We start from the raw sequence: 15,842 nt of genomic DNA on the forward strand, positions 1-15,842 counted from the left end.
TGTCTACAAAATAATGAGACAGTAACAACATGGTATCCAAATAGAATGACTTTCCTTTTTATCTACTTCCTCACTTGGGTAAAAGACTCATAACCTCCTCAAATTCATAGGCTAACCACTCAAACATAAATAGGAACCTTTCTTGAAAATTTCTGGCCTTTCGAAACAGTTCTGAGGGAATTAAAAGATGAGTTTGCTTCAAACTATCCAACAGGAAAAAAACAATCAAACCATCTCATCATGTTACTTAACATACACCTAGAGTTGCACAGCTGAATAATAAATAGTGTTGACAAGTGATTTAGGAAAACTTTTTAAAAAATCTGTAAATTTCATTTTAAGGACTTTAAATATTAAATCTCCTGGTTATCTGTAAGTTTGGAACACTGTTATGCCAATTTTATCAACTACAGATAGACAGTACTAAAGGAAACAAACCACTGTACCAAAAAATATCCTTATTTCCTGAAAATTTAAAACCTGCTTTATGAAAGAAGTTGAACCTGATTTTCATCGTTAAGTGAGAAATGTCACGATGTCCCTGATACCTCAAAGCCCAGACGCTAACCACCCACCACCAGCCGGGCAGGCTCGCTGCAAGAGAACAGGTCCTTTTCTATGACGATTAAAACGTTCTAAGGAGGTGGGTGTGGGAACCGGTGGAGGGAGTGATGGGGAGACACTGCGCGGTGGGGGAGGCGTCTGCATGGCGTCACGGAAATGCTGGGGAGCCCAGGGCAGGGGGCCGCACGAGGCTGCGCGTGTAGGAGCGCCGCCAGCCGCTCACGCCCGCAGGGCTCATTTCACATCCCGTGGACGCCACCTCAGCGATCTGCTACTACTTCCTAATTCTCAACGCCTTCTCACCACCAGTGTGATTTGAAGGGTCTACACAGTTTCTCCTCCCTTATTTTAGATTTTGCAGGAAAGAAATAGAAAAAAATTTTACACTTCTTTTCAGTCTTTAAAGCTGTACAATTTTCAATCCTACTTATTTAACTTTTGTTTTAGAAGAAACTTGTAAGATAAAGTCAAACGTTAACAAATCTGAAGTGTTACAAAACTGACTTAACTGACACAAAAACCGTAAGCACGGGCACTGAGCCGCACGGCTCCGCAGGCTGGCGCTCACCTGAATCACCCCTTCCATCATGCTCACCATCTTGTTGACAATGGCCATCACCTTGTGCGTCCGTTCGGCGGGACTGACGTCAGGTCTGTACTGGCTGGACAATACATACCGACACGCCATGTATAACACGTATGTGGGTGACAACTTAAAATGGACTGTAGAGCTATTAGTGTAATTTATAATGGCAGATAAAAATGAATCCTCAGCTGTGAAAAGATTTCAAAAAAGAAGAAAAAAAAAAAAAAAACAAAAAACCCCATGAAAATCAGATGGAGAAAAATGGAACAAGAAATAATTCACTACCAATGGAATCTGAAATTACTCACAACTTTCCCTGAATTCAATGCTTGCAGGCAGTATCAGGTCAGGCCCAGGAGCGTCCTGAGTTCTGAAAGAGGAAAGTGGCCATTTCTTAAAATCAAGTCACGTTAGCTAATAACACTGCCGGCAATCAGTGCAGATATCTGCAACTATTTTTTAAAAGTCTACACTGCATAAAGAATGTTTTCAAATAATACACAGCCCGATGACTCATTTTCATATGGAACCTATTCAAACATTCAGATGAGTGAACTGGGAGGGACCGCACCCCAGCTCCTCACAGAGGTCAGGTCCTTAAGCATGTGCTTCCATCAGGAGAATAGATCTGACCACATCTCTCTATTATTGATGAAGATGTCATGTGAAGCACAGAGACTAGGCTGCCAGGCACCTGCTACCGCGATGGCTCAAGTAACAATGAAAAGACTGCTGGGGGAGACAGAGAAAACCTAAACCACACTGAGCTTGAAACTGAGCTCTCACACATGAAAAAGAACAACGTCCTAAGAGTTAGACACTGTCCTTCTCTCCCGACAGAGGTTAGACAGGTGACCCCTGCCAGTCCAGGTCCCCTCGGCCACTCCGCATTAGCATCTGTCCGTGGGCACAGCGACCACGCCTCAGGGTGACCAGCACAGCTGACTACAGATGTGCAGGTACAGACGGGCGAACTAAAAGTCATTCCTTCCCAACAACAAATGTTCTCGTCCCTCCATCCTCATCTTCTCCATGCCCCAAAAGATGAATAAGGAGAAATATAATGTGCGTTCATTCAAACTATTATAAACATCAAAAGTAAAACAAAAACCTTCTTTTCACCAAATTTTATGCTTCAAAGTTCATTATCCAGTCTATGATTTATTAGTCAGGATTTAACTCAACAATTTAGGTATAAAAATGCTCTTAGAAACAGAATATAATTCACAAGCTCCACTTACTACAATGTCTTATACTGCCATGTTTGTAAACATCTAAAATTGTACATAAGCAGCTATTTTCAATTTAACATCCATAACACGAACCTGGATAAATTTCACCCATTTTTTTTTTAATGCTTCATCACTTCAACAAACCCCATAAAAATAAGGAATGTAAATTCTCACTGAAAAATTTAAAAATGTGTCAGACTACTATATCTAAAAAAATTCGTAATGCATAATAATTCATATTGTAATTGTAAAAAAATTCACAAAAATAATGAATAACCAAAAGCCTGCCATAAAAACGAGATAAAAACTTGAGATTCCCATATGAATCTACAGATTTAATTACCGTGATGAACATTAAAGTCTTACAATGTACAGTGCCCTCTGCTGTAAGATGGAAAACTTAAGAACTGTATCAATCACTTGTTGCCGAATTGGTAAGTGACCTGCCTCGGCAAATGTCCTGGTTACTGGATCTGTGAAAGGGAATAGTCAGAACGGCCTCACCAAAAATCCGAATAGTGCCAGAGGACAGTGCTCCGGGCTCCCCTGCTGGGAACGAAAACATCCCCACCAGGGCCCCCATTTCTGTCTCAGCAGGAGGGCTCAGCACCTATAAGGAACCACTATGCTTTCCAACACTGAAACAACTTTACAAGTTACAAGGAAACAGAATTCTCACTTATTAACTGACATATTTAAAAATCTTAAGAAAAGAAAATAACAAAAGGTCTAAGTTCTCTGTTCAAAGAAACTAGGCAAGACCCATGCTGGCAGAAAAACGGTTCCTCCCCGGCCATCAGCAGGGAGACATCGAAGCATAAGACCGAGCAGGGTGGTACTCTCTTAAACACTCGACTCCAATGTCATTTGGCATTGTGTGTTTTTAAACACGTGAGGATTTCTTCTAGAAACAGGTAAAATGATTAGTCTTATTATCTAAATATAAAAATTATCAAATATTAAAATCCTATAAAAATTCCCTTTCTCCCTGTTCTTCCCGAGTAGCACACTTAACACAGAAACATCTTCATTCAAATCGTCTCCTATTTCAGCTGGCTAATTAAGTCCCTGGCATTAAGTGACGGATATAATTGTTGATGAAGCATTTTTTTTGCAATTCAGTAACACGAAAAGGAAATAATCTTAAAGTATTGTTAGCACTCTGAACACGTCAGCTATACCTCTGGAGCCAGTGACCTGTAACCCAAGCCCCTGCAGGTGTACTTTCCTGCGTTCATAATTAAAGGGCACCCGCCCCACCTGCCCTCTTGCCTGCGCGTGTCCGGCTGCTGCTCCGCTCTGACCATGGGCTTCACCATCCCTCGCTCGGCGCTGCTGGCGGCAGACGGCCCCCGGTCACTGTCCAGCCTGGTGGAGCTCTAAGCCCGGGGGAAACACAGGGCGTTTAAACACAGCACATGGACCAACCACGCTGCACACGCGGTGTCGCGGGGAAGGCGGGCGGGGGCGCAGAGGGACAGCGCAGGTCAGGAGGGCCCGGCAGTGCCGAGGGCGCCCATGGCCGCGGCCCAAGCACACACTGCCGCTGAGAGAGGGACAGCGCGCACGGCCCCTGCGCCCGTCTGGCTCTGGAACACAGGCCTGCGGGCGGGAGGCGCACACACCAGGGCTCCGCGGAAGGCACGGTAACAGCGGCCACTTGACTCCACAGAGCTGTGGGTCGGGACCAGTCGGCAAGAGTACGTGCACAACGTGAAGAGACAGGTCTTTGTTTACTCGTGAGTTTTAAGGAAGGACGTAAACATTTGCTCAGTACATTCAAAACCCAGTGAAGAATTCAGTACAGAACCCGGCGTACTTCTTGCCCTTAATCAACACGGGGAGAAGACACCCACACAGCAACCCAGCCCAGTGCACTGAGGTCCCTCCAGGCAGTGCCCGTTCCTAGCCAGCCTGCGGCCGGCAGGCACGAGTTACTGATATTCAGAAAACAATCAGAACAGGACCCACACACTTAGGTAAGACATCTTGCTACATCTCTTACTATAGACACTGAGCACAGACAAGTACATAAAAACCACCCTGGCCGTCCGGCCAGAGATGAACACTGTGCGGGATGTATCTTTCCGGTCTTCACATTTACCATAAATGAGATCACACAGCCTACTCTGTAAAAGATACTTTTGCATATGCTGTAAATATCTTATAATATTAGTTTTATGTTACAGAACTGTAATGGCTGTATAACACTTTGTTGTTTATTCATCAAGGTTCATTAAGCCAATTTTCATTACATTGTTTAAAATATTCATCAGCATAAAGTGTCAGGACACCTGTGTTTGTAAATTATACATTCACACAGTAATTTACTACTTCCTTAAGGTACAGTTATAGCAATAAAAGTGCTTGGTCAGTGGATGGCAATATTTAGACTACAAAAAACTGTTATAAATGAATAATGCTAAGGCAAAGAATAAATCGATATGTTTATAAACTAAAATTACAAAACCATTTTAGCTGTTTTAAAATGATTTTTAGAACAAATGCTCACAAAATAATAGCTGAAGAGAGCAGGAAAGAAAGGTGTGTATCTGTGAGAGATTAAAACGTACACATGAACACAGACATACATAAAAGATTTCACAAAAGGATCGGAATTTTACCAAAAGCCAACCATAAACTGTGGATGAACTGTTTTCATTTTTTACATTTTTTTCTCAATTTAGCCAAGTTTTCTATATTGACTACATATTTTTATAAGAAACAAAATTTTTTATAAAGATGGTTATACTTGGTTCTGAGAGTATTTACTCATGAAGTTATTCAGCTCTTTACTGTACGGGGCACTTTCCTAAGCACCACGCGTATAGCAGTGACCAGACAAGCCCTACCTTCACAGGGCTTGGCACTAAGGGCTGCACAAAGAATTCAGAGCATGGTGTTGTACCAGTGCCGGGCCCCGAGGACGACTCCTTCACAGAGGTGGCTTCGGATGGAGGCCGAAGTGGGAAGGGGCTCTCCGCGGGACATCCAGCGGAAAGAGCGCTCCAGGAGGAGAGGGCCCACTGGCCCTCGGGGTGGGTGGGGGGAGAAAGGGTGGGCATCCGGGGAACAGAAGCAGTGCGGCTGGCGGCCAGCACACGCTGAGCTGAGAGGGGCGGGGGCCGGGCCCCAGGAGCTGTGTGACACAGAGTGACGACAGTGTGACAGTGGAACAGAGGCCACCTGGTGGCTTTGGAAGCAGAGCAGCAACCAAATCTACTTCACATTGTGAAACCCTCAGTGCGGCCGCCAGGAGGAGAATGGCGGGGCAGGGAGACGCTAAGGAGCGGCTGTCGCCTACAAAGCTCTGTGCTCATCCCCACCCCGAAGGCTGCAGCTAGAGCCAGACTCTCACGGTGAGGATGGAGGAAGGAGAGTCAGAGGGCAGAGGCTAAGCCAGCAGGACCTGCCGGGGACCGGGGCAGGAGGAGGGAGACAGGGAGGGGGACCAGGGCGGCCCGCGACGTCAGGTTTCTGATGGGCGACGCTGAGGATGGGCTCACCGGGAAGCGAGGTGGGGCAATGAGGGAGAGGAGAAGCTCAGCCGCACTCCATGTGCCAGCTGCTGCGGCGGCGGGGTCAGTGCCCAAGGCAGGAGTGACACGCATGCAGAGGACACCGAGCTGTCTAAGGTCACCTGCGAAACAGGTACCAGCAGAAGAGGGGCCCAAGGCCTGGAGCTGTGGCCCGCCAGATTTTGGAGGTCAGGCAGAGGACCGAGGAATCAGGAGGAGGAAGGCACCCTGAGATGGGAACAAGGGAGGCGCTGGGGCGAGGACGTGCCCCGGGGGTGCTGACCCCACCGAGACGGGCCGCGCAGGGCCTGGACCCTGGGGCATCGGTGCCTGAGACAGACGTGTCCCTACGCATGGGCAGGGGCCACACGGGCGCCGGGAAAAAAGATGGAGCACAGGCGGTGGACACGGCCACCGTCACGACCTCTGCCAGAAGCCATGCTGTGAACGGGAGCAGGAAGTGGGCAGCGGCTGCAGAGGACAGGATGGATCTAGAAGCCCATCTTGGTGCCGGGAGAATGCCCGGGACATGGAGTGCACTTTGTCCTGCGCTTCCAGCAGCTCCTGCCCCCGAGCCTGAGCCCCCGTGAACCGGGGTGGGTGGAGGGGTGAGGCCAGGCCGGCGTCCCACCCCAGCGAGGCCTAGAAGCTCTGTGCTTCTCGTGAGGCACCAAGATGGCCACATCCCCCGTGGAGAGAGACGGGGCGAGGGGGCCCAGCATGACCTGACCACCAACCAACCCACATGAGGAACCACCTGCGAGACCAGCACACAGATGGCCTGGCTGAGTGCACCCACACCGCACAGCACGACGCCTGCTGTCTCCGCCCGCCAGGTCTCGGGGGCTCTGCTGCCCGGCAGCCGCGGACCAGGACGAGGACTGCGAGGGAGAGGGTTCAGTGGGGAAGCACAGCCCCCACGGACGTGGAGTGACAGGCTGCGGCAAGACGCGCAGGAGCCCATCATCGCCAGGGGCGACCTAATGGAGGAGGGCTGCTCACACAGAAGACACGTCTAGGGCACACGGCGTGGGGGACACGGCACCGCCTCCCAGCCTTGGGGGCAAAGACAGTCTGCTGTTCACGTACCACCACGAGAAACACAGCGGCTGGCACAGTCCACACGCAGGCAACGGTAAAGTCTGTTCGCACAGCACTGTTACGCGTGTGTTACCCATACTGCACCAATGACGTCTGAGGTTAAACACAGCCCTAGCAGCTAGCAGACAGTTACCTACCCTGCTCGTTGGCAATGCTGTGCCACTATGAACATCTCCTCCTAAATCAAACGTTGTCTCCTGAACAATTCTGTTGAGATAAAAAAAGAAATACACAGAATTAATGACTCTCAGATGATAAGAAGTGGTCTCTTCTTTATAATGCAAAAGGAATAGTTAGCTAAATATCCCCATGCTCAAAGATCTTCTAGAAATCACCTGTCAGAATATGAAAAAACTACTGTAACTTCATGAACTTTTCTTACCAATGTATACTGAATACTCAAGATCAGATTTTCGAAGACTAATAACAAAAAATTGAAAGGAAGCATAAAGAAAAAAAAAAGAAAGAAAGAAAGAAAGAATGAAAAGAAAGCAAGCAAGTGGTTCCATCACATGACTCTCTCTAGGCTGCAAACGGCACATAAGCACAGTGCAGACGCCCAAGGTGGCAGAAGCCCACGTGTGGACTCAGGGAAGGGGTGGAGGTGAGGACAGGGCATAGGCCCAGCTGCCTCCTGCCTGAAACCCAAGCTGGTGGTTTTTTAAAAGCTCATGGATACTACTATTGGCTACCAATAAAGAAATGGAGAAATTTTTGATAATGCTAATAATCAGATCCAGAGTAATTCTAAACAATTTTTTTAGACTATCTCAAAAATACCAAAAGTGTTGAACTCATCATAATGAAAAACTAATTCAGAATATAAACAAAATCTCACTTGAAAGAGTCAATAATCTGAGGCGAGCTACAGGTCTGTGGCACAAATGAAGGGTGAACGCAATCCGTTTATTCGAGTTCACGAGAGGGGCCCAAAGGGGGAGAGGGGCCCAAAGGGGGAGAGGGCCCTACAGCAGCTGGTCAGAGGCACACGCACCTCCATCCAGCGGGATTCATTCCAGGGCTCCACAGGCGGCTCAAGAGCCACAAATCAACCTACGTGGGACCGCGTTAACAAACCGGGAGGGTAAAACTCACACCATCATCCCAACACGTGCACGACAAGACCTGAGAAAATTCAACATCCATTTATGATAAAAACCCTCCACAAAGCAGGTACAGAAGAAACATCCTTCAACATAATAAAGGCCATACATGACAAAGCTAAGCTAACATCATACTCAACAGGGAAAAACTGAAAGCGTTTCCTCTAAGACCAGGAACAAGACAAGTTTTATGCCACAGAGCCAGAGCAATTAGGCAGGAAAAAGAAAGAACCATCTAAATCAGAAAATCGGTGAAACTGGCACTATTTGCAGATGACAAGATATTATATATAGAAAACCCTAAAGACGCCACTAAAAATAATTTGTTAGAATAAGCCAACTCCATAAGCTTGCAGGGTTCAAAATCAATATACAGAAATATGTTGTGTTTCTATACACAAGTAATAAAATATCAGAGAGATTAAGAAAACAACCCCATTTATAACTGCATCAAAAAGAATAAGACAGCTAAAAGTAAATTTAACCAAAGAGGTAAAAGACCAGAGGAAAAGGGAAGCAGGCAAAACCACTTGACCTTAAATCCAGTGGAAGCTTACTCTGCATCTGCCAGCACCGCCATGGCTCTATGCTGGCCGTGAGCACTCTGACCACCTTTCTCCAAATCTCTGGGAACCGCACACACTGAAAATGTGTCACAGCATCACGTTTTTTTTTCTTTGCTCAATTTTGTTCTAATTGAATGTCTTTCAAAGTCATATCAAGCCAATGCAGTTTAATCTTTTAATTATGCAACAATAAGCTTACTGTCAGAAAAAGATATTAAAAAAACTGCAAAAATGGAGAAGTCACTAAAATGGAAAGCTTATTTACCAATGCAATTTTGTTATTCCAGCACAAATTTCTTGATTGTATCAGGTACTGTCATGCCTCAGAGGAGTTTGTTTTCAATGGTGGAGATGATACAATATGGTAGAAACTGATATAAAGAGACGTATTAGCGCGCCAAACATGCTGATTCCAAAACTGCTTTTCAATCACAAGTGTCACACTCTATACACAGCCTCAGTATGTAACAGTGCCGTAGTCATGTGTGGCTTGATTTCTTCCAGTAAATGCTTGAACTGCTCATAAAGCACATGAATTTTGTCAATATTTTAGACTCAGGTTATGATGTCTGGTGATACATGAGTGACTAACATTAAGAGAACTGTAAATAACTCTAGAAGTTAACCTGAGCTTTTAAAATTTGAAAATTTAGCCTAAAAAAAGGATTCATTTCTCATGAATCCTTTCACCTCTGGTTAGAAAATGCACTAAAAGAATCAAAGCTGCAAAGAGAGTCACTAAATGTATATAAAGCTTCTCTCTTCTAAGTACTGATGTTGTTTGCTAGAAAAGCTGCTTTTTCTCCCTCTTCTTATATGAACTTTAACAAGATATGAGATTAATTGATTCCATCAGATCACAAATGCAAGGTCAGTCACCGACGGAGTCTGTGAGAAGAACCCACCAGTGCTGTGCATCAATGAAGCACTGTGTGTGGTGGGCAGTTTGTCTACATAAGACCTAAGTTATTACATATATAATTAGATGTTTCTTTCTTTTCTTCTTTCTGAAAATACAGATATTCCTGTTGGCTCCGCTGCCACACTCCACACAGAGGACAGCTGTATTTCTTGTCTACTTTCCTGAAGTGTGCTAGGCGCAAAGTATCTGTATAACCCAAATTAAAATTTTTGAAGTAAAGCTGAATAAAGTATTCATTTGTACTTGAAAAAAAAGACCAGTACACTGAAAACTCTCAGACACTGATCAAAGAAACTGAAGAAGATGCAAATAAATGGAAGATATCTGCTATTCTGTGCTCATGGACTGGAAGAATTAATATTGTTAATATCACCATACTACCCAAAGCAATCTACACACTCAGTGGAACCCCTATCAAAATTGCAACGGCATTTTTCACAGAAATAGAACAATTCTAAAATTTGTATGGAAGCAAAAAAAGACCCCAAGTAATGAAAGCAATCTGGGGAAGGAACAAAGCTGGTGGCATCACATTCCCTGATTTCAAGCTGTCTTATTGTACAAAACTATAATAATGAGAACAGAATTAAACTGGCATAAAAAGACATAGATCAATGGAACAGAATAGAAAGCCTAGAAATGAACCCACACACATACAGTCAATTAATCCATGGCAAAGGAGCTGAGAATATACAACAACAGAGCATACCAGGACCGTCCCTTCAACAAAAAGTGCTGGGAACACTGGGCAGAGACATGAAAGAGTGAGAATGGAGCCATGCCCCACACCAAACACGAAGCTCAACCCAAAACGGATTAAAGGCTCGAGTAAGATCTGACACCATAAACTCCCAGAAGGAAACACAGGCCGTAAGCTCCTTGGCACTAATCTTGGTGATGAGTTTTGGGATGTGACAAAAAAGTAAAGGCAACAAAAGCAAAAATAAACGAGTGGGACTACATCAAACTAAAAGCTTCTGCACAGCAAAGGACACCACCAACAAAATGAGGAAGCAACGTGTGCAAATGGGAGAGAATATTTGCAAAGCACATATCTGATAAGGGGTTAAAATCCACAATACACAAAGACTTCCTACAACTCAGTAACAACCTCTCCCCAAAACAAAGAACAATTAACAAATGGGCAGAGGATCTGAGTAAACGTTTTCTAAAGACATACAGACCGCCATCAAGTGCATGAAAAAATGCTCAACACCATTAATCACCAGGGAAATGCAAATCAAAACCACCAGGAGGCCCCCTTACACCTGTCAGAAGGGCAGCATCAAAGGACACGAGATAAACGCTGGTGGGACATGGAGGAGAGGGAACCCTTGTGCACTCTTGATGGGAATGGAAATGGGTGCGGCCACGGTGGAGAAGAGTACCGCGGTTCCTCAACAATTAAAACCAGAACCACCACAGACCCGCAAGCCCACGGCTGGGTGTGCATCTGAAGAAAACGAAAATGCTGACTCGATGTGCTATCTGCACCCCATGTTCGCCGCAGCATTACTCACAATAGCAAGGATACGGGAGCAGCCCACGTGTCCACTGACAGGGCACAGAGAACGACAACGTAGTGCGTCTGCACGCGTGTCTGTGTGTGTGCCTGTTGTCTGTGTAGACATACACAGGCACATGCTTCAACCATAAAAGAGAAGGAAATCTTGCCATTTGTGACGACACGGGTGCGCGCTGAAGAAATGCTCATTGAAATAAGTCAGGCAGAGAAAGACAACTACCATATACGACCTCACTTACATGTGGAATTTAAAACAACCACTCGGCCATAAAGAACAATGAAATTTTGCCATTTGCAGCAACATGGATGGACTTGGAGTGCATCATGCTAAGCAAAATAAGTCAGAGAAAGACAAATACGATAGATATTACCTAAAAAATACAACAAACTAGTGAATATAAGAAAAAAGAAGCAGACTCACAGACACAGAGAACAAACCAGTGCTTACCACTGCGGGGTGGGGGCGGGAGGCGCGATCTACGGGGTGTGAGGCAGGCTCAAGAAACTACTGTACAGCACGGGGAACAGAGTCGATGTTTCATAGTAACTCTAAGTGGAAAGTAACCTTTGAAACTTGTATATACAAAAACAATAACAACGAAAAACCAAGCTCATAGATACAAACATACTGGTGGTTACCAGAGGCAGAGGAATGGGGCGGTGGGGGGAGCTTATGAGACTGTACTGCGCACGTGAAAGCTGCTGAGAGAGTAAATCAGAAGTTCTTTTCGTAAGAAAAAAAATTTTTATAATTGTATGGCGATGGACGGTAACTAGACATTGTGACCATCTCACAACATATACAAATACTGAATCACTATCTCATACGCCTGAACTAGTATGTCAATTAAATCTTATGTAAGAAATATACATACACTGTTATGTAGTTTAGTTTAACATTAGAACAATATTAATTTTCATAAAAAATGAAAGTGTGTTCTAATTTATGGATGTACCTATATATTTACATTCAACCACCAAGCAGTTTTCACTAGTTTTGCAGGAGAAAGTTATACGAATACAATTCCACAGCAGCACTACCCCTGAGCGAGATGCCCACTGTGTTCTCTCACGCCCCTGCTCTCAGCCAGAGGCAGGATGCGAACCAACAACTGCAGGCCCCAGAGCGGGAACCATCAGGGCGAAACCAGCAGGACACGGAGGCACGCCCCCACAGCAGCGCCCGGCACACTGCAGGCCCACGGTAGCTGCGCCCAGACAGTAACGGTACTCGTCAAAGCAGCATGATAGAAAACCTAGAAATGAGGCCTGGGTGCAAACCAGAGGCGGCCCCGTAAGCACTGCTCCAGCAGTAGCTTCTCCAGAGAAACCTCCCCAGAATAAGTGGGCACTGGGGCTTCACCCTGCCCAGGTGTCTGGTGCCGAAGGGAAGAAACGGGGCGAAGGGAAGGTGATGATTAGGATGGAAAACATCTGAGCAAGGCTATCTGCTGAAGAAAAGAGCCAGCGGGGTGGCCAGGCCCAGAGCCAGGAAAGCGGGGAGACGGCTGACAAGCAAACACAAGCTGAAGGAAGGAACATTAAACGCCCGGTCCCACCAGCCGCAGCGGCAAGGATGGGGCATCCCGCGTCCACAGTGGAGCTGGAGCACAGGAGCGCCCCAAGGAGTGGAGGCCTGCGCTGGCCTTCTCGGGGACAAAGAGCATGCTCATTTGCTGAAACCCGGTGCCGAAGGTGAGCAGCTGGGACGTCAGATCCCAAACCCACACGAGGGTCCCCACATCCAACCTGCTGGCGCGAACGAGTGGGACCCACGCAGCGTCCACCTTGGACAGACAACACGTCTTACCTGCACCCACCGCAACTGCCCTTCACCCTCCTCCGCCACCAGGACTCGACGTGGACAAAGGATGAGAAGAGAGGCAGGGGCGTCCTCAACACCCAGGGGAGCACTCCTAGAGCCCATGAGCTAGCAGAGGCCCAGCGTGAGGAAAGGATGAAGACCCACACGTGGCTGGAGCACGAGCTCTGAGGGGTCACGCAGGAAGCAGGACACAGGGACAAGGAGGACGCTCCCGGGCTGTTGCACCTGTGCTCGCAACAGTGCGGTGGAAGCTACTGCACCTACTCACACCCTACCAGCCTGCAAAATGGGTACTGCAGTTGCTGAACAATCTATACATTAAAAAAAAATTATCATCAGAAAGAAAGTCTACTCCCTCCCCCCAGAGAAGTTTTCTCAGAAAGTAAGGATTTTTCTTTCCCAGCAACAGGCCTGTATTGCACGTCCACAGAGAGACGCTAGGTGGAGCCAGAATGTCTTGAATTCCTTAGAAAACAACAACGTGCTCCGTTATCCGTAACAGAGACCGCAGCCCCCGCAAAAACCTCACTTACGACGAGTCACCGCACAGCGCACCACAATTCTAATGAAGTGCTGTTTTAGAGTAGCAGCTAGAAAACAAAATTCAAAAGTAATTTAAAAAACCAGCCACAACTTCCAATTTCAAGGTGAAGTCAAGACCTTTCTTTCTTCTCTGAAACTCAAACCAACCAACTTCTCTGAATCAACAAGAACCTAAACCACAAAGCACAAACTCTGAATTTTTATAAACTAAAACGGAAGCCAGTAAGACGCATGACCCGGGGCCACGCCCTGTCACGTGCGCCCCGGGCGCGGCCCTCCAGAGCCCTCAGAGACGGCCGCACGCTGCTCACCCAGGCTTATGTCTCGGGCCCTTCGCCGTCAGGCCTCCGTCCACGGACCTCCGGGGCAGAGCGTGGTCCTGGCTGGGGTCCACGAACTTGAACACGTGGGACGCCCCGAACTGCACCTTCGCGCCACTCTGCAGCATCGTGGTCTCCGAGATGCGCTGCCCGTCCACGTACGTCTCGGCATCCACGCTCCTCGGCGTGACCGTGACCACGCCGTCCATGTTGGTGAGGTCGCAGTGATGCGGCTGGATGCCGGAGCCAGACAACTGAAGAGACAGGAGGATCCAGGGAGCGCCCAGCATCAAGCGCAGAGCACGCAACGCCTGAATTCGAAGCCTGGCGGTCCCCCTCGGACGATAAACACAACCTAATGAGCTCTGGATCTTTGGTGCTCTCGGGGAGTTTTCCTCCAATAGTAAAAAAGTAATTAAACACTATCAAGATAACTGAGTATTTCATTTTTAGCAGCCAGCAGCTTGATTTAAGGTGGACTGTAACTCTGCGTTGAAAAGGATATGGGCGTCCTGAACATTTATTAGGTACCTGATGGGTGAATCCACACAGATCACTAGGGTTACAAATTCCTGTTCACCTGCGGTGCTAAGGAGGAAGGCATGTGGACCTGAAATGACGCCAGGAACCCTGCCCACCCCCTCGCCACGGAGGCACGGGGATGCGCAGGAAGGGCGGGCTGCCCGAGCCTGGCCCCAGGAAGGAGGAGCCCTGCCCTCCTCACTCACAGACACGCGCAGCTCCGCTCTAGCCCAGCCCCGGGCGCTGCGCTCAGCCAACGTTTCCATGACAACTTACTGAACGCCTCCTACTACTGCGTGTGTGGGGCCCAGCAGCAGGCACTGCCACGCGCGTTAACCCCCCCAATCTTGTCATCGTGAGACAACCTACAAAACCATCACGATCTCCTGGAGAAAAGTAAGCATCTCGGAGGTCTGGGGTGGAGCGGGGCAGAGACTCCCACTCTGCTGTGTTCATGCTCCAGCAGAGACGTGGCCCCAGCAAGCCAGTTATCCGCACTGAAGTACAAAGGCTTTCGCCCTCCTCCACGCACACCCTTCCCAGGGGCACGCACACACACCGGCACACTGCCCTGTGACCCACCGAGGCGGCAGAGCAGCGGCAGGACACGCACCTGGATGGAGCCGTCGTCGAACTTTTCTGTCCCCACCTCGGTGACGCTGAGCTGCAGGCGGTAGAGCTTTGGCTTATCTCTGGAGTCGGAACCATCTGCGAGGAGATAAGGAACAGGCTTCACTGGCAAAGTCCAACGTCCTCGTCACGTTCTTTCAAATACACGAGCAAAGAACAGGTTACCTTTGAAACGACACTACAGTTCTCAATTCTCAGAATTTCTTTTCAAAGAACTCCCCAAATTCATAACATCCAACTTAAGTAACTGGATACACAAAATTCAAATTAAGACACAAATGAATCAGCTTCTGTTGAGTATGATTCAAGGTACTAATACCGTCATTCATACCAATGTTTTCTTATCACATAAAAAAAATGCTTCCCCACCACAAAGTCCTGGACGCGTGTCTGCGATTCTAAATGAAGACACAGGACCCTCCTTCCAGACGGGGCCTCCTCTCAGTGAGCACGGCACGCGGCCCCGCACGGAACCCGCGATGGAGGAAGCGTGTGACCTCCCAGCTCACCCAGACCTCCTGGGCCCTTGGGGTGAGCCCAGCTCGTGTCCCCACGTGGTTCTGACGGCCCCCACTGGCACAAAGTTCCAGTCAAAACTGCTGTGAAAAGTGCTCACCTCCACGGAGTGCAACTGGGTTGAAAGACAAAAGGAGAGACTGGGTGTTTTACATGTGTTATTTTATACTTCCGGGAACGACTGAGACTTTTCACGTGCCAGTGTATGAATTTCTCTGATGGGGTGGCTTTGGGGGAGAGGGTGGGGGGGGGGGGGGAGAAGGAGGAGGAACCACAAGTGCCGAGACCTCTGCCCACTGACCCCGGGTATGCTCCTCTCCTCACCTCCTACACTCCGTCCAACACAGAAAGGCACTCTGATTTCAGCGC

The 15,842-nt window shown here is 47.5% G+C and overlaps 1 protein-coding gene across 17 annotated transcripts in view; it reads right to left on the reverse strand.

The window, feature by feature from the left end:
- Nucleotides 1–15,842, reverse strand: part of AFDN (afadin, adherens junction formation factor) — a 129,241-nt gene that overhangs the window by 48,303 nt on the left and 65,096 nt on the right. For all 17 annotated transcript variants that reach the window (XM_057739033.1, XM_057739021.1, XM_057739032.1 and 14 more), the window contains 6 exons: nt 14,941–15,035; nt 13,797–14,059; nt 7,139–7,208; nt 3,655–3,761; nt 1,459–1,520; nt 1,133–1,338 (listed from right to left, as the gene is read on the reverse strand). In XM_057739033.1, the coding sequence (XP_057595016.1) occupies nt 1,133–1,338; nt 1,459–1,520; nt 3,655–3,761; nt 7,139–7,208; nt 13,797–14,059; nt 14,941–15,035 (803 nt within the window). The remainder of the gene's footprint in view (nt 1–1,132; nt 1,339–1,458; nt 1,521–3,654; nt 3,762–7,138; nt 7,209–13,796; nt 14,060–14,940; nt 15,036–15,842) is intronic.

The sequence above is a fragment of the Hippopotamus amphibius genome, chromosome 6, assembly GCF_030028045.1.
Source record: "Hippopotamus amphibius kiboko isolate mHipAmp2 chromosome 6, mHipAmp2.hap2, whole genome shotgun sequence".
NCBI classification, from domain to species: domain Eukaryota; kingdom Metazoa; phylum Chordata; class Mammalia; order Artiodactyla; family Hippopotamidae; genus Hippopotamus; species Hippopotamus amphibius.